This window comes from Gymnoscopelus microlampas (genome assembly GCF_963454915.1).
Source record: "Gymnoscopelus microlampas genome assembly, chromosome: 20".
Taxonomy (NCBI): Eukaryota; Metazoa; Chordata; class Actinopteri; order Myctophiformes; family Myctophidae; genus Gymnoscopelus; species Gymnoscopelus microlampas.
Window position 1 is genome coordinate 35812527 of NC_139957.1, and position 24176 is coordinate 35836702.

At 42.0% G+C, this 24176-nt stretch overlaps 1 protein-coding gene across 2 annotated transcripts; it reads left to right on the plus strand.

Annotated features, from left to right (window-relative positions):
• Positions 1–4034: 4034 nt before the first annotated feature.
• Positions 4035–23091, plus strand: LOC311035921 (sodium-dependent lysophosphatidylcholine symporter 1-B-like). 2 transcript variants are annotated; one of them, XR_014599808.1, is made up of 15 exons: positions 4035–4259; positions 6673–6801; positions 8114–8238; positions 12379–12502; positions 12604–12682; positions 12813–12976; positions 14591–14681; positions 15149–15273; positions 15804–15887; positions 18236–18319; positions 18443–18555; positions 18854–18997; positions 20175–20351; positions 21294–22451; positions 22503–23091. XR_014599808.1 is itself a non-coding variant. In XM_084044423.1 (14 exons), the coding sequence occupies exons 1-14, from the start codon at positions 4167–4169 to the stop codon at positions 21349–21351; spliced, it is 1590 nt and encodes a 529-aa protein (XP_083900549.1). In that variant the 5' UTR covers positions 4035–4166; the 3' UTR covers positions 21352–23091. The 2 variants fall into 2 exon arrangements, 1 of the variants encoding a protein (XP_083900549.1); XM_084044423.1 differs by having other exon boundaries at positions 21294–23091.
• Positions 23092–24176: the final 1085 nt, after the last annotated feature.

The window sequence follows — 24176 nt, forward strand, 5'->3', positions numbered from 1 at the left end:
AAATTTAGTTTAAAAAATGACATCAGATCCCGCAGCCAAGATGCGTTTGAAGGAGGTAAGTCTTTTTTCCATAATAATAATAATATAATAATAATAATAAACTTTATTTGTATAGCACCTTTCATGACATGAAATGCAGCTCAAAGTGCTTTACAGAGCAAGAATACAATTACAGTTACAACCAATTTAACAATAAAGCAAAAAAAATAAAATAAAAATAAAAGCAAAAGCATAAAACAACATTAAAATAGGCAGTGCAGTGAGGACTTAAAAATCAACCAAAGAATCAGCTAAAACCAAGAGTGAAGAAATAGGTCTTGAGCTGTGCTTTAAAGCTATCAACAGAGGCTGCCTGTCTTAGGTGTAATGGGAGTTTATTCCACACTGTCGGTCCGTAAAAGCAGAATGCTGCTTCACCGTATTTTTTAGATGTCATTGTAGGCACCTTGAGCAGGTCAGCACTTGAAGACGTGAGGGACCGGTTTGGAACATATCTCTCAAGGCAGTCATAGAGGTAGGAAGGTGCCAGACCATTTAGAGCTTTATAAACTATTAAATAGTTTATAAAGTCCATACATAGGAGGAGGATTCGACGACGAGCAATTAAAGAAGCAAATGAGACTATATTCTTTTGTCTGGTGTTCATTCGGGTCCCCTCATCTGGGACGCCAAAGATAGCAATGTAAGGTGATGGATCCACATTCAGTGTTAATATTTCAGAGATAACATCAAAGAAAGATCTCCAGTATTCCGTCAGGCTTGGACATGACCAGAACATATGAGTCAGATCGGCTGGTGCCTGAGAGCATCTGTCACAGGCATCAGAGATCAGCATGCGTTCTGCACAGCTTCTTCCAGGATGCTGGGGTCATTCAACCTTTGCCCACAATGGAGAGGCTGTACATACTGTACAGTATATGGTGGCCACTGCTGTAGATGGAAACAAAACTCCTGGACCTTCAATGATCTAGATATGAGACGTTCTGGGAGATTTAGGGCCCAGGTCCGCAGGGGCCCAAAGGTCAGGGGGGTCCTCTCGAAAATTGGGCCAACTGAGACCTACTGTTCCAAAGCCTGACCCTGAATTTCAGAAGCTGAACCAAAAAGAGCCTACATATAGAGATACATTTTATGAACAGGTAAACTATAGGCAAGTACTTGTGGCCCAGAGCAATAAGGGCCCCCCGAAGGCTCATTCAAGATGGTCAGAACAAGGGCCCTGTTGGATTTTCTGCACAGGGTCCCAACAGTCTCAAGAACTGCCTCTGCTCACAAAATGGCAAAACATTTACTTTTGCTGTCCTTTCTGGTTGCCCACGGCCCCTAGTCCTGTATGCTCTATTATACAACAGGTAGTTCCGACCAAGCAATCTGATTGGTTGAAATAGCTTTCTAGCCGTGCTTCAAACCAGCATCATAGCACGGGCCTAATCACATTAATAAATCACTCCGCACTGCAGTTCAGTCCGCACCTGATTAGACCATATATGGCACAGCTGTGCTGTGAAGTCACGCTGTCCCACGGTAGGAAAACAAACAGACAGTAGCCTGACCCACCGCCGCCACCGGAGAACAAACAGCTATGCAAAATGGACTATGTTGTTAATTTGGTGGATTTACGGTTGATCAATGGTTAGAAGGTTATAAATATCCTCCTGTGTAAAGTAAAATTACTCCCATTTCGTTAACAGTCCAGTAGGCTATATGCTCCGTCGTACGACCGTGTCACGCGGCCAAAATAGCCGATCTACAAGTTCACAACGCGTCGCCATCGCGACGCGTTGTCAGCTTGTAGATCAGTTATTTTGGCCGCGTGACACGGTCGTACGACGGAGCATATAGCCTACTGGAATTCATTCCACTGCGCAAGCATTGATAGCTCAGCTGTGTTGATGAGACGGTGCCTCAAACTCAAAGCTCTGCTACAGGGACTATTTAATGTCTCTCAGTCAAAAACTCTTCTCTTTACAGGGAAACGGACAATAGCGAAACATTTTTATTATGAATTGCCCCACAATATGAATACATTTGGATGTGTTTTGTTGGTAACTGTTGTATAATCGCAATATTACACTCGAGGGTGTGCTTTACCTTACATTATTGGCACTTCAGTGATGCTCGCGGAACTCGGCTTCGCCTCGTTCCTGACCGCATCACTGGCGTGCCAATAATGACGGTAAAGCACCCCCTCTCGTGTAATATTGCTTAAGTCTAGAACAGGGTTGGGCAACCTTTTACTTTCAATTTCAATATACACTGTTAATCAAAATAATGCTAATAGAATAAGTCAATCATTTAATATGAAAAATAAAGGGCAGGATATATTATTAAAAAGTGTCATGCACATCAAACTATAATGCAAACATGATTTATTGGACTTTTAAAATGCTGATGAAAGCACTTCATCCAGTTTCATGGTAGACATTTCAGTTCCTAGTCACTCAAATGATTTGAGGTTTGCCCGAAAGTGTCGTTCCATGTTTCCTTTCTTCACCATCGCTGTGCAGTTGTTGCTGGTGAGAGCTATTTTAGATATATACCGATGACAGCACTTTATCCAGTTGCATGTGTGCAAAACATGATGGCTGAGATGACAGTTCCTTCTCTCTTTCTTTTTTTGGCAGAAGTCTTGTCAAATGATTTGTGGTTTGTTATGAAATGTCTTTCCAAGTTTCCTTCAGACTGCTGCATTGTTGTTACTACTAATGAGGCAAATACAGTTCCCATTCCAAATGACAAAAAAATATATTGTACATATGTGTTTTGTCTCATGGCGTCCGTTCCCAAACTCATGTTGCGTCTCATTAGCTGTAAAGTAGAAGTAGCCTAATAGCCTACTAAACATCTAACACACCTGGACTACTGATATGTTGTCATTCCTGTGTTAATTCACACTGTGCCACACCCCATGATATGATTCGTTGGGGTTCACATTGGGGCCCGGAGGCGGTCTCAGGCCCAAGGGCCCATGGCTCCATGATCCGCCCATGCGGAGATTGAATCTTCCTCCCCTTTTTTATAAAGACCTGTACAACTTGTCCTAGTCTGAAGACGTCATACAAGATAGCTGTTGATCAGTATGGTCTGGAGAAGTCGGAACTCCCACCACACAACATCAGGTGGGAGCCATGATGGCTAAAATAAACCCACACAAATGTATAAATTAAAAAAAACAACGCCCCACAAAAAACGTTACATGAAATAGATGACAGTGCACTGTGGCAGTGAACAAGCTCCAGGCAATGGAACAGAAAAAGACAAAGACAAAGAGCTCACCCTTTCATTCAGATGGGAGAAAATGCATATGATTGGTTTCATCTTCATTTTATTTTGTTTTATTTTTCAGGGGTAGAGCATTATTCGTTACATGACTGCAAAGCGAATTGATCCCAGTCTACCACCAACCTTATTTTTAATAAGAAAGGTTAAAAATATGGAGAGAAGGGTAAAGAGAATCCCAGGAAAAAAAGACAGGGTTGACCAGTAGGAGGAGTTAGGTCCAATATATTAGAATACATTAGCATAAATCACTTGCTTAATCCATAGCCTAACTAAGCTTCTCAATTAGTATATCAAATGAGTAAGTCATATTAGTCACATGATCTAAAATCCCATGTTCTCAGAAAGTAAGTTACATGAGCTCATCATTTTTGTTTCATCAATTCCAATTATCCCCTACATTCTGCTGGCATTATATTTACTGTAAGTAGCCTAATCTTTTCCCTCCTGCTGTATCTTTCTCCTAATTGGCACACACAGCCTATTGAGGATAGAGACGGAAATTATCATAATGTTGACAGCCATGCATGTTCAATCAGTCATTATAGAGTGGCAGACAGACAATATTCACAGTTATACCACAATATTTGATATCGGCTTGAATTGCGCGTCACTTCGACCAGAGACGGTTAACTGGCAACGTCAGCATATTGACCTTGAAAGAGTTAAATGACGTAGGAGGCGCACCGGCGTGTGTGTGTATGAGAGAGAGAGAGAGAGAGAGAGAGAGAGAGAGAGAGACGGTGTATGAATCAGGAGGACGCACTGACTGACGCACCGCTCTAACGGTCCGCAGTATCGTTGGTTGTGGAAGATATTCTTTCTTATCATAACTGTACATTAGATATAATAGGTATTTCCATCGTGTTGAGATCAAACTATAGGCGATGGCCAGAGGAGAGGGGGCTGAACAGTATGCTGCTGCAACTTTGTTACCAATAAAACCCTTGAGTGCTGCAGATGGAATTAAAATTACAAAGGTAAGTGAGTGAAGAGGTTATTATAGCGTAGACTGTTTTAGTGTGTTGACTGTTATAAGTAGCCCTAACCCCCTAAGTCAAATGGTGCCGCTTTTTACATATTTAACCAAGAGAATGCTCATGAATCGAGGAGCAAGGCGGGCGATCCACGATAACGCTCATAATTCATAATGCGGGTAAACTAGAAGTCATACAATAAATCGACATCACACCTCTAATATTCTACATTTGTGTCCACGAGGTTTGAATTTCACCAGCATGTCCTCCATCTGTCTTCAGCCAGCTGTCCATTCATTAGCTACAATACCGGTTTTAAAGGAACCATGTCTTAATTTAAACATATAGGCAACCACCGTAAGAAGATGACCTACACACCTACACTACACAGAAATAATATGCAGTCTTCTTCATTAAGGAGATCATTATGATGTGTGTATAATAAAACATGAAGTTGACATGGAGCAGTTGCACGATGTGCATTCATTACAGATGAATGTTCCTTCATGCATTCATTCATTGGCGTGTACAATTAAAAGCTATCCATTAGAGCACAGGCTTTTCGTGCGGACGGTCGTGTGGGTTCGAACCGTGCCTGAATGGGGTCGACGTCAGCAAGGGCATGCGGTCACAACGCGACCGGTTCGTAACGCCAAATCAAACGTGTTCAGATCTGAGCCAAGTCCCCTGAGGAGGCGCGTCTGAAGCTGGGAGTCTCCAGACGTAAAAACGGATGATGATCCAATTCAATAGAGCTCATTAATACTTAGTCCATAGTCTATCTGCTTGGAACCCAATGTAACAGTGTATAATGCATGTTTTAGTGGTGCTAATAGTATAACATTATCCAATATTAGCTGCTATAGAATGTTATCCTGATGTAGACTTGCTATTTTAATTGTGAATCATGTGTGTTCTGTCATCAGTGGGCTCATTGGGAAGGGCAATCATCTGTCTGTCTGTCTGTCTGTCTGTCTGTCTGCCTGTCTGTCTGTCTGTCTGTCTGTCTATCTCAGTGGTTCTCAAACCTTTTCGCGTCAAGGACCCCCAAATTGATCTGTATTTGGCTGCGGACCCCCATCTGAAAATGTTTAAGTAAAAAGAAAATAATTTATTTATATTATATTTTTGAATAGCCAACATATAAATGGATAAAGTAGTTAAAATGATTGTGATGCTATATTAACTACTTGGCTGGGGACCCCCTGGAACCAACCCCCCCCCCCCCCCCCCCCCCCCCACCAAGGATCTATCTATCTATCTATCTATCATCTCTGAAGAAGTCCTTCCTCTACACTCTGCAGGAGACAGGTGTCTAACTTGATGCTACACCCATGTGTGTTAATTAGGTGTATGGAACCATAGGCTGACATCATCGTATGGTTGGTGTTTATTGGCTGTAGGATGTAGGATGTACACTACACACAGCCTCCTGACTCTCTGCTGACTTGTCGGTTGCCCTCAGGCTTGGCCTGAAATGTCACCCTGCCTGCAACATCCCACAGCCAGAGCCAATGGCTGTGGTCGAGCCAGGCGGAGTCGCTGTGCTGTGCTGTGCTGTGCTGTGCTGTGCTGTGCTGTGCTGTGCTGTGCTGTGCTGTGCGTGTTTGTGTGCGCGCGCGCGTGCGTGCGTGCGTGCGTGCGTGCGTGTGTGTGTGTGTGTGTGAACTACAGTGACCCGACAAGTCTCACACCACTTTCTAAGCCGACCACCACAGGCCAATGCTGTTGGTTTGTATGTAATCTGACATCCTGAGAAGTGCATGAGGTGAGGGGAGATTTAGCCAATCTCAGCCCTACATGGTAAAGCCCGATTTATATACTTTGCCGTATGATTGCGGCGTGGACTGAAAACAGCCAATCTATAAGCCCACAACGCGACGCGGATGCAACGCGTTGTGAGCCTATAGATTGGCTATTTTCGGTCAGCGATGCCTTAGTTCGACCAAGCGTGAATTAGGCATAACAGCGTTTATGATGATGGCAAAGGTGTGAGAACGAGGCCTCTAGAGCTCATAATGGGTCAAGTTGACGAGAAAGACCAGACGTTTGGAAGGCACAGGGAGGGTGATTAATATCTATATGTCTGAGACGTGTACTGTACAGTGATGAGCATTGAGATAATCATCACATGTTTTCCCTCATTGGAATGTGAGCTCTCTGATCTCGACACAGTCAGATGTGAAAATCTACAGTAACTGTAGAGATGATCGTGATCCAATTATGAATTGGTTGATGAAGGGCTTAGTGTACAATCTACACTAAGCCCCTGATCAACCAAATCATAATTGGATCACATAACTCAACTTCTCTGTAGTCCATGACACGATCTCTGTTCCATCTTACCCTCACTTCAACTGGAGTCAGTGTTACTGTATTTAACACTTGTGGCTTTCATTTCTCCTTCCTTTTCCAGAAGAGGGACCAAAAAAGCCATCTGTCGGTGTGCAGTAAGCTGTGTTATGCCTTCGGCGGAGCTCCCTACCAGATCACTGGCAGCGCTCTGGGCTTCTTCCTCCAGATATACCTACTGGATGTGGCCCAGGTGAGACACAGTAGCATATAGTAGTAGCAAATAGTGCCACCCACTGCGGTATCTTATGCCTGATTAAGGTTACGGTCACACATTCAAAAAAGAATAAAGTCCGCTCCAAAGTTTAAAATGTATTGGTTTCCACCATTTGGACTTGACGTTTCGAGCCTCACAGACTCGAAACGTCACGTCCAAATGTTGGAAACCAATACATTTTAAACATTGGAGCATCACCCAGTGTGCAGACTTCGTTCTTTTTGGATTTTGACCTCTGCCTGGCACCTGGAACTATAGTGAGTGGATGTGCATGCTTTTTTGTTTGTTACGGTCACGCGTTCACCACAGTCGCACCCCGTTCACTTCACTTCCATTCTACGCGAGCAAAGTGGTGGAGCTTCCAGTTGCAGTGCATTGCCGCATCACGTGCTGTCTCATGGAGTTCAACATGGCTGAAGGGTCGCATTCACTTTTCTCTCATTTCCATCTTTCGTTTTTTGCCATCCAGCACTAATAAAGACAGAGTGGCCAAAATCAAGAAGAGATGAGTGCGACCCTCTTTTTAATTAATCAGCACTAGAATACAACCACTGCAGGAATAGGAATCCTTATTCGAAGCAAGAAAGAAGCCCAAAGAACAGTGTCAAATGACAGAATACTGAAGTAGGCCTATATCTGTGTGACCTTAACACTGAGTTTACCTTGAAAACCTCAAAAGTTATTTTACAAGGTTCATACGTACTTATACAGTGCATACATTTCTACCAAGAAGGTTCTGTTTAGGTTCAATGACAAAGCCTGGTATCATTTTAACAGTCCATGGCTTCTAGCTGGCAGTCAAGCGCATTAACCAAGACTCCTACTGTTCTGCTTTGTCACTCAATTAGTGCATTAACAAGATCCACTCTATGACTGCCAGTGTGCTGTATCACTCTAAATACAGCCCATTCAGACAGAAAGATCACATCATTACAGCCAACTGGTACTTCGTTCATAAATAATTGATGTTCCAAGAACACACGCATAGATCCTTGGAAGGTTTCCCAAATTGCACTTGTCTCATCGATGGAATCCACCACTGGTATCGTGGTCCTTCACCATGTTAAGCCTTCGGTGTCATATGAGTTGATTATTTTTTATTTGGTTTATTTAATTAGGGACAACGTTTGCAAATGCAGTAAACTCAAGTAGAAAAGTTGCTTTGTACCATATTAAGAAAATAGATCATTTCCACAGGTAGTCCCAGGACAGGCAGATTTACAATTAAAGCACACTTTTACAATCAAGTCATCTCTCAGCACAATCTTCCACCATGCTCTCCTCACAGCTGGATCCATCCTACGCCTCCATCATTCTGTTCGTGGGCAGGGCCTGGGACGCAGTGACAGATCCAACCGTGGGTTTCCTGGTGAGCAGAAGCAAATGGACGCGTTTTGGCCGCATGATGCCCTGGTAGGTGCCTGAGTCACGTAGCAACATGTGTGTGTTTTAGTCTAGCATGGAGACGGCAAGCGGAGAGAAAATAAGAAATGAGGGAACAACAAATAAACAAATTATGGAAGCCCGGCAGGATGATGAGAGTAGGATCAGCAAAGTGAGAGATGCTTCCATGAGATGGAGAACTGGGCCTGTAACCATGACGACAATAAGGAAGTGGAAATAAATGAAAAGGAGAATAGCAAGAATGGGGTGATATCGTACGGAATAGATATACTTGCACAATAAAGTTGAGTTGAGTAGAGTTGCATGCAAAAGCAGAACGGCAAGAATGGGGTGTGACTGCAGTGATACGGGATAGATATATGTATGTATGTATGCGTGGCTTGCACAATAAAGTTGAGTTAAGTAGAGTTGCATGCAGGTGCGCTCATACATTTGCACGTGCATACACATGCAATGCTTGTGTCTACAGTCTTACATAAGCAATGTAATAAATACAAACCTGACTTGACTACAGTCACACGCACATAATATGCCTGTTCTAAGACTTTATGCCACACAGTTTGCACTACAACAGTGATTCTATTTTCCACACACAACTAAGAGCAGTTGAATTGTTCTTCATCACGGGTGCAGATGAGGTCCGCAACAATCAAGCTGATTAGGCCCAGTAGATCTCATTAGTAATAGAGTGGAATATCCAGGTGGTTTTCCTTCTGTTGGGAGTTGGAAGTGTGAAACGGTGGTACTGTAAGCTGGCGGTGCTTTGAAGCTCATGGCTAAGCAGGCATGAGAGAGGCTGGTGAGTCTGCCAATGTGTGCCAGACTGCCAGACGGATGGGAGGGTGAGGAGGTGAGACACAGAACCATGCACAACATTACGATTAACCACTTTCCTCTATACTTAGTAAAACGGACCTCAGTTGCAACTTAAAACAATGAAACAAATACTAATTGCACAAAGTTATTTTTATTGAGATTTTACACTGCCAGAGTTAATGGACCATTTGTTTCCAGTTGTACACTTAAATTAACACTTGTGTTAACAAATGGTTAACAAATGTGTTTTAGATTTATCTTAGTACTTAAAATTAATCAGTTGTTAAATAGTAACATTAGTCTTCTGTATATGTGGCAAGACGTAGAAGTACTCTAGGTGAAGGAGATAAGTGACGAGGCCTTTGAAGTTCAATTCTTCAAGTTTATTCTGAGAAAATACAAATTTTTACAATATATGTATACAATATTTTGTATACATACATACATACATACATACATACATGCATACATGCATACATGCATACATGCATACATCTGTATACATACTGAAGGGCACTGCTGAGCCCCCTGCTGACGTTATCTTAGCGCAGGGTCATGGTGGGACGCCCAACGTTTATTCCCCCATAAACAATATATAGAGGCCATTGTTCCACAATATATTGAAGCTCACGGTGTTGAGGAGGGGGACAGAATCATTACCAGAAGGATTGGAAGGGACCCTCCCTCGCTTGTGCATGTGTGTATTTGACAGAAGGAGTGTGTTTCGGGTTGCATGTGGCTGAGAGATTGCTTTCATCCGCTCTGCGGGCAGATAGAAATATCTTAACAGGCGTTTTCACAGAGGAAATTCTAGTCATATCGCAAGTCACTGAGAGGTAGAATACCGGCCTGGATGCCATGTGCTGCATGATGTGTGCCGGGGGGGTGGGGAAAGAACCGGCTTCTCGCGGCACGATTGGTCCAACCCACAACACACCATCAGTTTAGACCAATGGGAGCGTGGGATGCAGGTCCGCGTGCGCTCTATGCTGGGAGGGGATGAATGGCAGGGGGGGGGGGTTCGAGGATTGGAGAGAGAGGTTACCACGGGTCAAGAAGAGGCCTGATGCTTGGCTGCATGTCAATGAGGCCATTGTTTAGAAGATGGTTGTGTGTACGGTAGCTTGTAAACGGAAATAACGACCGTCTCTTGTAACAAATCCTGTCCATGAATGAGGAGATAAACTCGGATAAGGATCTGTTACAATAACAAAGTATTTGTATTAACTAAGACCATTTTTTAAATTGACATTTGAGTTGATTGAAAAAGCAATCTAGATGTATAATGGGATAATGCTAATAATTACATCCCTCCTTGTTGTATTTTGCCTCAAGGTCATTGCCAATGACTTGCTGACCTCTGCATGTTAAGTGCATCTGTGATCTTTTCTATAATCAGCCAATGGCATCAGTGTGTGACTTTGGAACACAGCCAATCAAAATGAAATCTGACCTCAAATCTCCAGCTAAATGAACTAAATTAGCTCTCATTAACCTGATTTGGTCAGCCAATAGAGGGAATGAGCTGAATACTCTTGTTTCTCTCTCTCTGTGTGTGTGTGTGTGTGTGTGTGTGTGTGTGTGTGTGTGTGTGTGTGTGTGTGTGTGTGTGTGTGTGTGTGTGTGTGTGTGTGTCTAAAATACAGGGGAGGGGGAGGATGACTAGTGTGTCATGTTCTATAAACAAACGTGTCTGTATTATGATACTGTCCCCCATGGAGCACGAGCTTCCACAATAAAATCCTTAAAGGTATATTTGCTGATAAAGCTGATAAATTATATTTATGGGGTTCTCTGATTGGATAAAATTGGTATCCCAGCCTGTAAATGTATTTGTACTACAGTTTACTACAGAGCTAAACAAACGCATGATTACGGATCCTATTTATATATCAGAATATAGAGATTCAACTTTTTAACAAAACAAATTATTTGAACAAAAATCTGAAACTGCTGTTCTTAATTTTTGTTGGTACGGGCTGACAGATATTTGAGTCGGAAGAATCCATATCATATTTTGTCAATATATGTTATTCATACGCAGTATATGGACCACATCCCGGACCTTCATTGCTTACGTATCGTACATCAGATATGTAATTTCTTCTGACCTCATGTTGTATCCGTGGATGCATTGCTGGCACAGAAATCTTCTCTTGAGGAATATTCCCATCCAAGTGGTCATGTGCGTCTTAAATAGTGAAGGCAGCAGCAGGTGTATTCATCACCTCTATGCGGCTTGAGTTTCATCACTGACCTAGTGGTCAGTACACTGCTCAAACCGTACAAATGGAACCACTTGGTTCCATTTGTTCTCAAGAGTTCTCAAGAGTTTGTGTTGTGCAAATTAAAGGATGAAAGGGTTTTGTTGTTGTTTTTACGGCGTGGCTCCATGCGGGGCGAGCCGTCTACAAGAAGGTCTGTGTACTCTCTGTGTGTGTGTGTGTGTGTGTGTGTGTGTGTGTGTATGGGTGCGAGCGAGCGGGCGCGCGCGCATGCGTGCGTGTCTGTCAGTCTGTCTGTCTGTCTGTCTGTCTGTCTGTCTGTCTGTCTGTCTGTCTGTCTGTCCGTCTGTCCGTCTGTGAGTCCGGGTCTAATCTGGCAAACCACTGGAGTGAAGTGTCACATGTCTTGTGCATGCTGCCAGTAAAAAGCATATTTTTGTAACTTTAATTTTACATTTATAGTCAAAGGCGGCTGGGCTGAAACTTTACCCGAGTATGTCATAGACTGGCCAAATGACGCCCGAGATCCACATGGAAGCCACAACGTCTTGTTTTGTTTAACTCAGACCCTTGCCCCCAATAAATGTTTTAGTCAAGTCATTTGGAAGACCTACAGTCCAGAGCTACAGAAATAAAGGCTATTGAGATTGAAAGCGGAGAGCAGGGTGAGAGTGAGCTGTGCCAGTAGAATGTGGAGTGGTCCCCTCCTCCCCTAGTTTGTGTGTGTTGTAGACGGTTCCTTGTTTGGCCTCTAAACACATGGGTCCAAACAAGGCAGGATTAGGGGGATTATTCACAAAAGACCCACTCACAAGTCGTCCAGGTGGAAGTAATACAGAGAGTAACTGTAAGAGAACAGGAATGAAAGCAAGGTCAAACCATTCTAACAGTCAGTATAATTCATTTGACAAACTTTATTAGACACTAAAGCCGAAACATTTTAGAGGGTTTTCAGAGTTAGATAAACACTCAGACAGTGTTTTACAGTGTAGTTTTTGGTACCAGCGATAAGAAAAGATCATACCAAATGGGGGTCCATTACCTAATGCATACCAAACTGGGGGTTGAGAATCACTGCTCTAAGACTTCTATCCACCTGTCTTCACAGGATCCTTATATCTACCCCATTCGCCGTGCTAACCTACTTCCTGATCTGGTGCGTTCCTCCAGTGGAGCAGGGGAAAGTGATCTGGTACCTTGTCGTCTACTGTCTCTTCCAGTCAATGCAGACAGTCAGTACCTCCATATCGATACACTCTGATACATCATTCTATATGCGCTTTGTGTGTTTTAGGACCAGACAGCTCAATGTGTTTCTGTTCTGTGTTGACAGTGCTTTCATGTGCCGTACTCTGCTCTTACCATGTTCATCAGCACAGAGCAGAAGGAGAGGGACTCTGCCACTGCCTACCGTAAGTCAGTCTCATTGCAGAAATCTGAAATCATGAATAAATATTTTGGCTCAGGCTTTCTGCCAGTGAAAAGTGTGGCTTGTGAGACTAGTGTCAGTGTGATATGTTGAACCTAATCATGTGCTCTCAGGTATGACAGTGGAGGTGCTGGGCACGGTGGTCGGCACGGCGATCCAGGGGCAGATAGTGGGCGGGGCCATTGCCCCCTGCATCCCCACTGAGTTTGATGTCTTCGACAATTCTTCCCTGACCGTGTCCGGGGGAAACAAGACTGACATTTCAATGGATGAAACGGTGAGATTAAGTAGTAGTAGTAGCTCTAGTAGTAGTATCTAACTCCACAACAAGCTTAGATAGTCCCAACAGGTCGAATGGACCATGAAATAAAACATAAATCCTCAAAGTGTATTACAGTAAACTAAAGTAAACTTTCTACATAACCCATACATGCCTTTCTGTGTACCTTGCAGGTAGCTGCCTTGTTCACTCGTCTCTGTCACCTATTGGTTCCTCTATGCTGTATTGTGGCTCAAATATCTCTCGTTCCTCCCACTTAGTAAAAGTTGAATCTTGTTTTATAGTTGTATATTCGACAGCAGTATGATGGTCATTTGTAGTGGCCATTAAGTACTGTTCTCTATTTGCTCCAGCAAAAGCAATACAATTATTGGGGGAACTATAATTATAATATAATTTTCACCTCGGATCACTGTCCTTTGTGACAGTTGCTATTGTTTGTCAGCAAACTGCCGCATCCATTGTCAATTTGATCACCATCTGGTGACAGTCATCAAATGTCAGTAATTATCTCCGCCAGGAGATCATGCTTTTGGCCGTGTGTCTGTCTCTGTGTCAGTGGGTCTGGCCACACTAATCTTGCAAACTACTAGTCTGACATCTGGCTGACAGCAGGCCAAGGGCCTCAGTATTCCACACCTTCTTTACTCACAGGAGAAATTGACCTTCAGGCAGTAGGGCCTAACTTGCATAGCATAGCTTTAAGTGGTTACGGTTAAGGTAAAAGCATCAACTCTGCAAGGCCGCGTCCAGTGTGCACTGTGCAGTCTCTCATTGATTACCACGGGAGCAGTTTGAAAGCGGATACGCTCCTTGTAGGCTTGGTGTGCAGCATGCGACAGACTTTAGTGTGCATATCATCTGATTGTGACCTACTGTGTTTGGATATCGGGAGCTGTGTCACATGTCAATACCCCCCCCTCTCTTTCCTTACTGTCTCTGTCCACTGTGTTGTCTTTGGCTTAAATAATCATCTTGAAAAATGTCATTCAAAATGAGGTGCATTGACAGATTTGCTGAGCATTGTTATTTGGTGAGAACTGCAGACTCACTCCAAATTTGCCACTGCAGTCTGAGGACTCACCTCTTCAGACTCCACCTCACCCCCCTAGCACTATTCTCTTTTTGCGTCCCCTTTTAAATCCCTTTTTTGAATAGATGCTAGTTAATCCCTTCTCGTCACTTTTTTCCAATAGATGCTATTTGTTTCTATGCGGCTATACAGTATGTGGGTACTTGGTTAACATGTTTGTTGTTTAGATTAGTTTTTTCTTGACCACAAATGTTAAGAATATATTTAGACGCCATATTGTTCAGACAGAAGCTAGGTTTGATGCTTACCTGGTATCCTAGTTTCTCTGAGGCACTACATTGGTCTTTTTGAACTCTACTTATGTTAACCTTGTTTGTTGACCAGGGTTCATGCTTACTGTGCTTACTCTGATCTCGCACTTGTAAGTCGCTCTGGATAAGAGTGTCCTCTATATGCCTAAATTGTCATTTATTGTCCCTGGAGTCATCACATCAGCTCTTTTTAAAGATGGATTTTATGGCATTGAAACAAATGGTTTTAAAGTTAATCTTGTGTCTCCGTCCTTCTCCTGTGTACAGAAACAAGCCTACATGATAGCCTCAGGAGTCATCTGCGCTATCTACGTCCTCTGTGCAGCCATCTTGTTCATAGGAGTAAGGGAGAAGGAAGGTGCGAATGATTGAGTGAACCTGAGAAGGTTCATTTTTCTCTCTTAACTGTTTTCTATCAGCCTTTCACAGCTATCCTCATCAACCCTTTTCTTGGCTCACCCACATAATTTACATTTAGATTTACATTTTTTCTATCATAAATTGATCAGAAGCTTTGGTCAGATGGTTTAAACTCAGGGTGTAGTCACGGAACTTTGATTCTGCCTAATGCGGCGGATTCTGCCAATGCTTTTCAATGGGAACGGAGCCAGAAAATTGGCAGAATCAAAGTTCGCTGTGACTGCACCCTAGCATTTGACCAAAGCTGACAACATCTGACAAAATCTGAGAAAACAAAACCCTGAATAGATGTGATTGTTTTGTTCACATTTGTTGTTGGTTCACTATTCTGCTTGGTATTGTTCCCTTGGTGCTGATGGACCTAATTGTTGTGCTGTTTTCTTCATCTATGGTGGCATATTCTAGAGAGTGGGCGGCGAATCAAGAATCAAGAACCCATAACCTTCTGTCAAGGTCTGAGGCTGGTGATGGGGCATGGACCTTACATAAAACTGGTCATGGGGTTCCTCTTCACCTCTCTAGCCTTCATGGTAAGACTGTTGTTATTAGATGCCGTAGAAGTCATTTTCATAATACATGTTGTTGTCACGTCGGGCAGAAACCTTGTACACTAGTATGTCCAAAATTGTCAGGAAACGGAAATAAGAACCTGTGTTCCATATGGGATCCAACGTAGTTATAATTCTATTCTTGCTAAGACATTTCATTGGTTAAATATTTATAAAACCCATTGACAGACTTAACCACTTTCAACCTGGTTTCCCTATATTGGGCATGTCATTATACACCAAAATATTCAAAGTTTTTCAAAAATTGCAAAAATAGCAGATCTACAAGCTTACTAGTAAGGGCTTGTAGATCATCCAATTTCCCTACTTTTGCGTGACACTGTGATACGACAAAGTATACAATTATATAATAAAATGTGTTATTATAAAGTATAAAATTATAAAATAAAATAATAATTCATGAAAAAACATGGCAAAAGATCAAACGATATTTTTTCTTAATTTTTCCTCTTTTAATTGAACATGTGTCTGTATTCCTCTATCTCTGACAGCTTCTGGAGGGGAACTTTGCACTTTTCATTACATACGCCCTGGGCCACAGGAACAACTTCCAGAACATCCTCCTTGTGATCATGGTGAGTCTATCTGTTAACCACTGTAGTATCTAAAATACTTAGTTGACCAGGGTCAGCTCTGTACTCTGTACTCTACTATCTGCTGTTTTTGGCGAATGTTTCCCACAGAATAAGGATGTTAGGGTTCAATGGGTTAAAGGTAAATCTGGACGCAATCTGGCAACCCATTTGGTAAAAAAAAAAGGGGTCTCTGGGGGACACCACCTCCTTTTTTAAACAGGAACTCGGTTTGGCTCCTCCCCTTTCTTAGTCCACTTCCTCCTGGGTGCTTCTGTGTTTGCTTCTACTAACAACAACACTACATGTTTAGGGCAGTGGTGCTGACAGATTCCGCTTTTTGCAGAATCTGTCTTGAGAGATTAGTTTACACGTAACCATACACAACTAAACTGTTGATAATATCAACGATCAGCACATCGTCACGGTCCAGGCAACTTCTGTGCACGTCTGATTATCTTGTAGTGTAAAAGACCTTTGTGCCCCCTGTGGGATTTGAAACATGAAGCTCTATTTTATACTTTGTCGTATGATGGTGTTGTGTGGCCAAAATAGCCAATCTACAAGCTCACAAAGGGTCGCATCACGCCATGCAGTGAGCTCGTAGATGGCTACTATAGAAAGTTTGGGGAATAATGTATTATTTTATAAAATTATATTAATTAAATAATATATTGATTAATAATTATAAATGTATAATGTGTTAATTCATAATATTGCATAATTAATCATCATCATATATTAATTAATAATTATATTTAAAACATATTTTGACAATAATATATATTTAAAACATTTAGCCTATAATGAAATGCCCAAAATATGGACAGTAGGTTGAAAGTGGTTAATGTTGTTGAACACTGTCAGGTTGGGGTTAAACACCACCCCATCTTCCATCTGGGAGGAGCCACGGAAGCAACTATGTGAGCTCCAGCGAGCTGTCTCTCAGTTTATGCTTATATGACGTTCCCGGCTGTCGGGCCCATCACCACCCAAACCATTTAAGACAAAAGGTTTGTCCTTTGCTTTGTTGCCCTATAGCTATAGCCCCCTAGTAAGTATCGATATCCCATTGATCCAGTGTCACGTGTCCATAAGATATGAGAGACGACGTACGATGAAAGTCGAGCTGCAGGAGATTCTTGTCGTTGTGTGTGCGACCCATGACCCTCTCGTCTGTCGTGTCCCCAGCCAGAGGCCATGGCTATTTGGGAACCCCTGGTCTTAGTCAACATCAGTAGAATTATCTCCCTCTCCTCCACCCAAGATTAAAATCTATGTATTTAATGTTGTTTGCCACGGAGGTCTCCTCACATGGCAGAACATATCTGGATCTATGGAGTCTCCGACAATTAGTTGAGGGGATTCCTTCACATGAGGAGAAGGATGACTGTGCGGCTGAAAGGGAACATTTTCAGGGTGAGAGGAGGTGTCGTTGGGGTCCCTGGGAACCTGTCCCCTGCGTTCCCACTCCATCCAGGACAGCAGGAGAGGCGAGGACAGACAGCTTTTGTAGCCCAGGGCGATCTGTCAGAGTGATGCCATGGCAACTCTGATTCTCCATGTCCCATCCTTCTCATGGGTTTTATTTCACTGGTTTCTGCTTTATTGCCTCTAGGAAGAAAAACTGAGATACATTACACATTAACCCTGGTGCCCCTATTTTGGGCATGTCGTCATAGCCTAAAAGTTTCAATGTTTTTTTTATAATGATTTAACATTTAAAACATTTCAAAGAAATTCCCTCAAAATTTGAATTGTCCAAAATTCATTAAAAATAGCAGATCTATTCCCACAAGCTCACTGTATTGGGATGTGACGAATATACTATATATTTACTTTTAAACGTTAAAACATTTCCAAAACATTTGTAAACTTGTAGATTTGCTGTTTCTAGATTTTTTAATGGGGCTTAACTACTTAAGAGAGGTGGGCACTAGAAAGAAACGAAAAATTTGCTGCCGTCTTTGATCCATCTCGGCCAGTTATGTGACATTTCCCAGGCTGCAGAATTCTTGGTGACAAGCTTGTCCTTGTGTGGTCTTTTGACAAACTGGTTGACCACGTTTCCCCTGCAGGTCAGGGGTTACTTGCCCCCTGCATGGTTAAATAAAGAGCCCATTAGATTTATGGTGACTTTCTCCCATGACCCCTTCGTCCAGTGGTCAGTGTGTCCTGGCTGCGCCGTTCCCACAAGCAGGTTCCCAAATGAACACCAGCCAAGCGGTGCTTCGTTACTGCAGCTTGCACAGGAAATTTGCCACTGACTGGTCCAGCGGTTCGCAAGATTAGCTACCTACCAGGCCAGGTTATAAAAGCATTAATACAGATATACTTTGTGTCTTCTCCAGCTTTCTGGAACTATATCCATTCCATTTTGGCAATGGTTCCTGACTCGCTTTGGAAAGAAGACAGCAGTATACATTGGCATCACGGTAAGCAGTGTACAGATGCATTGGCACAAAACACATCTTTAGAAGGTTGTGTCTGTGACGTTTGGAGAACATTGAGTTTAGTCATGTGTTCATGTACTGCTTTCTGTCTCTCTCTCCCCACAGTGGGCGGTTCCTTTCATGATCCTGATCGTCTCCATTGAGAGTCATCTCGTCATCTCTTACATGGTCTCAGTAGCAGCTGGTGTGAGTGTAGCTGCAGCTTTCCTCCTTCCTTGGTAAGTTTTGAGTTTTCTTCAGAAGTTCCACACACCTTTAACGACAAATGCTACACTGAAGCTACATGTTGTGTATAAATAAGCATTAGGGCTAAACTTTGACCTTGCCCTGTGACCTACCCCAATTCATCTGCCAAGTTTGATCCAAATCAGATTCAAACTGTCTGAGTTATCACTGTAAGAGTCAAACAAACAAATAAACAGACTTTGTTTGTTCGGAGTACACCCACTCCACTGGGAGTGGATGTTATTTGTTTATTAGCGTTTCCACTCATATATACTGTATTTGCCCTGGCAGGTCAATGCTTCCAGATGTGGTAGACGACTTCAAGGTGAAGAACCCAGACATCCACGGCCATGAAGCCATCTTCTACTCTTTCTACGTCTTCTTCACCAAGTTTGCCTCTGGAGTGTCCCTGGGCGTCTCCACCCTCAGCCTGAGGTGAGTTGACGTCCATGTCAATCTCTTGTTGTCCTATTCAGAGACACATGGCCATACTGTGCTGTTTTAACCTCTCAGGAAGACATTTACATTGAAGAACGTTTATCCAGAGTGACAAACAACATGCTGCTTTACCGTACAGACCAACATTAATAGCATTTACACAACAGTCAGCTACTGCAGTTCCAACAGAGCATTGTGATTTGCCTTGTGGCATTCGGTGCCATACCAATATCCACAACACACCTACGGTAAAATATCACTCAGTGATATGTTGTGGACCAGTCCAACTGCCGTTAGGTTGCCAATAGCTACGGTAAACAATGGGGAACTATTTTGGATTGTGGAAGGTTGAAAGAAATGCAATTTATAGAAACTGAACACTACTAACCTAGGCCTATATAAAACAAAGGGATTTAATGACAGTGCAGTGCTTGTATAAAAGCAATAAAAGACTTGAGGTCGTGCTTTATCGTGGTTATTGCCACGGCCCACGGCTGTGCAGGGCGACATGCCTACTGCATGCCACAACACATGCTCTGTACAAAGTTTAAATCGGGCTTAAAGCACTCCCTCTCGTGTTTTAGATTGAAGCATCACAGACCAGTTTCATTCCCTGCCGCCTATTTATTTACAGACATAATCACAACTAATTATCAGCGCTCAGGTTCTGTAATTCTGTCTGCATAACTTTAAGTTGAGAGAATAACCAACACGTACAGTACATTGCAGTGAGTGAGGCGTAGATTATAGTTGTCTGTATGGCATTGGTTCTCAAAGTCCTTGGGGGGGGTACCAGGGGGTCCGCAGCAAAATGAGTTAATATAGCGTCACAATCATTTTAACCACTTTAACCATATTTTATACTTTGGCTATTAAAAAATAGCAGATATACAAGTATATAGCTTGTAGATCTGCTATTTTTGAAAAATCCCTGGCACAAAATATTTGTCAGACGGTGGGTCCGCAGCCAAATACATATCATTTTTGGGGGTCCTTGACATGAAAAAGTTTGAGAACCACTGCTGTGTAGGATCACGGTTTAAGATTAGTGTAGCCTAATATTTGCATTCCAGCACAGTATAATCACGTGCTCAACAATAACATAATCCTTCAACTCATAAGTGAGCCGGTCTGTAACCAACCAACCTCCCCACCTTCTCACATTTTTCCTCAGCTTTGCTGGCTATGTGACCCGGGGCTGTTCACAGCCAGAGGCTGTGGCGTTAACCCTAAAGATGCTGGTGTCTCCTGTGCCCGTCGTTCTCATTGCGGTGGGGCTGTTAATATTCAAGACTTATCCAATAGACGAGGAGAGGAGGCAATGCAACCGCAAGCTGCTGCAGGAGAGGCTGTGAGTGATGGCACGCACGCACGCACGCACGCACGCACACACACACGCACGCACGCACGCACGCACGCACGCACGCACGCACGCACGCACGCACGCACGCACGCACGCACACACACACACACACACACACTTTATTACTGTACTTGTGAGGACATCAACATTTTAGACGGCAATATAAACCATTTTTACCTTTTCTTTTGGTCATTTTTAACCCATTCAATCCGGGAACGCATACTGTGTCATTTTTTATTTATTTCAGCTATAACTATTATTTTATACTTTGGCTATTCAAAAATAGCAGATATACAAGCTCATAGCGTGGCACCGAGTGCCTCTAAATGCCTAAATGCAAATCCGTGGTCATAATGGGGACATAGTAGTAGTAGGGGACACAATAGATACCCTTTTTATTACTTACTTTTATTACTTTGTGGACTGACGAGACATCCAGGCTGGTAATGGCAGGGTAGTAGTTATAGGACCACAACCCCAGGACTTTTTTGTGTTATCCTTTTTGCCTAAATGTCTGACTGTACCTCGTGCTGTTTACATTTCTGACTAATAAAGTATTCAATCAATCAATCAATCAATCAATCTAGTCCCCAATGCCTGAAATCGTCTCCGTTACACAGATCACTTACCCTGGCATTGCCACACTGATCACATGGGATCACTCACAAGTTCCTCCACTTGTGAGTTATCCCACATGATCAGTCTGGCAATGCCAGGCTACAGATCACTCAGAAACCATGGAGAGAATAGATGGCCAGTAGGTTCAATCTGTGGCGCTGCATTCACAAATGTATAGAATATTACCACGGCAAAATTTAAATGAAACAAACTACTTTGCTGTGTCAGTGCCTTTTTTTTTAAATTTTGTGCTGTTGGGACAAGCCACATTCTTTGTGTTTGACTGTTGGCTGCCCTCCTGTCTCTAAACAGGGCTATTGAAGCTGATGATTCAGAGTCAGAGTCCACGGAGCTGGGGAGCGTGGTGTAAGCCAGCGAAGCAGGGGAGATGGAGTCAGCCAAAAGGCCACCGCCGCTGTCTGGTGTGTTTGCACAAACTGGACAGAGGGAAGCGACCACCTGGGACGCTGGACAGGACTTGTGTGTTTTGGATTTAGTCGGACTAACCGAGACCACAGACCACAGACCACACTGTGGCTTGGGCGCTCACAGGCTACCTGAAACGCAACAGGCCCGTTCCATTGGAACGCACAGGTCCACAGGGCCCTCTAGTGGACAGTTAATGCCATTTCATCCTTTCAACATGACCATTATATAGCCATCATCTGTCATTTGTGGTACTGTATTTGTGTGTTAGCCTGTTTACAAGGCTGTATCTGAGATTGGAATGGGTTGTTTTTACACTTTCCATTTAGATGGTGCTCAGACAGAAATGTACCAGTAAGAGATTCTTTTTTGGTCAGGAACGTATTCCATCTATGTTGGAGATTTATGAAGCAGTGCTAAAGTAATAAGTACTGTAAGTAGTTATTTATTACCACAGTAAAGGCATTATAATGACTACTTAAATATTTCTGGTGGGAAAGATTATTTAGAAAAGCAGTCATGGACTATGATCATTAGTTAGACATATTTGGTCAATTGAATTACTGCCTTCTAAACAAATATTGTTTACCTTTGCATAGAGCTAATGACAGATTGCATTTTGATGTTTGTTTATGCTACTTCAATGCAACCTTTTTTTGGAAATGTGCTTTAAATCCTTCAAAATCTGTCTATCAAGGTATGCAATTATTTGTGAATATGCTCTGCCTTGAAACAAAGATGCACACGTCAAACTCCTTTCAGCTAAAAGCAAAAATATTCCCTTCCCAAGGGAAAAAAAGGATTTATTTAACTATTTATTCTGATCTATTAATCCAAGGGATTATTGTAAAAAAAAAAAAAGAAACATGTTAGTAATTTGTGTATATTTGTAAAAGATACATCTAAAAATGTACTGCACATAATAACATCCACATCCACACAACGTCACAATGTGAATATGGGGTGTTGATTTGTTTAGATGGTGGTATACTGTTGATGTATGCACTGTATGTATGTATGCACTGTATGTATGTATGTATGTATGTATGTATGTATGTATGTATGTATGGACAGTATGTACAGTATGTACAGTAGGCTATGGACAGTGTACGGACAGTATGTATGTATGTCAGTGTATCTGTGTGCACATGTAAATAATCTGTAAATGAGTAATTGACACATCCTGGGGAAATCCTGTGATGTCAGTGATGATGACATATCAAAATCTGAGATCATGTGATCTGAATGGAAAGGGCGGGCTACAGGCGAAATGTGACAATCTGTGTGATTTTCATTAAAACACAAGTCTTGCCCTTTCACCAGGAGCAGATCCAGACAGATTTTGTATAACATAATATATATCTTTAAATGCCTTGACCTAAATCTCAGTGCAGTCAGATTTCACGCAATCTTTTTAAATGATTAAGATTATACTTATACAGCATGTAAATAGCTACATATGATATGCATAATGCTCACAAACTCATTTTTCATTATTAGGGCATTTACTTAAGGGGCACTGGATGTGCACTTATACATGCTTTTCTATTGTTAAATATTGTATATTATAAATGTTTTTCTAAAGTTGGTCTATGATGTGATGATGATGTTAAAGTTATGCAAAATAATGAGGAGAAAAGGTTATACACTGTTTAACTGTAATTTGTGAATAAAATCTGAAACAGAAAAACCTCAACTAGATTCACTTCTATTCTCACTTAAAGGACGACTTCACCCATGTTCAACCTATCTTCATATACTTGGTCCTCACTAATGCTCATGATAAAAACATTTTTTAAAGTTTCCTGTATCTCATAGGAGGGCTGTGGACACTTCAGAAACCTGCCTACCAGTGACATCATCATTTTCTTTTATTAACCCGAGAACAATGGCTTCCATCTATAGCATGCTAACTTTCCAGGAATAGAAAGCCTGCAGTTTCAATTAGCTTGGATTCTCCTTCAACGATGTCACACAGACGGAGTAGACAAAGATGGTGCCATATCATAATGAGCATTAATGAGGACCAATTATATGAAGATGGTACGAAAATGAGTGAAGTCGTCCTTTAAATGAATTTACAGTCTAATATTCTGGTTTATGTGTAAAATATGTTTTATGTCCAGAACAACTGAAACTGGTGTCTGACAACACATATATATGTCAGAACAGGTCTAAAGGGGTTTAAGGCGATATGTATATGTACTGACTTCAGAGCAGGGAAATCTCTGGGTCAGAGCCCTGGAAATCTCTGCTTTGTGATATAATACTGACCATGATACTGACATGTTACTCATATGATACTGACTGAGTTGTACTTATTTTGTTTAATTAAACTGGTTAAATCTGGAACCAACATTTTGTCACAGCCCAGGGATTCCCAAACCTTTCCATGCAAAGGATGGCCACAGCCAGACTGTTTTCTGAACAGTTTTAAAAATGTTTGAAAATTGATGCAAGGTTGCAACAGGCACAATTTAATTGTATGAACCGAATTTGATTTGAAATTAAATGTTTTATAGGCTATCCTACTGTAGACATATATATATGTATATATATATATCATTAGCCTATTTTGTTATTATGTTTTTCTGTTTAATTTTCAAATAGCCGAAGTACAACATAAAAATGGGTTAGAGGAATGAACAGCTACTGCAAGCAACTCTTAAATACCATTTGAAAATTGATGCAAGGTTTAACAGGCACAATTTAATTGTATGAACCGAATCATTATATTTGTATTATTTTTTTCTGTTTCATTTTGGCGCC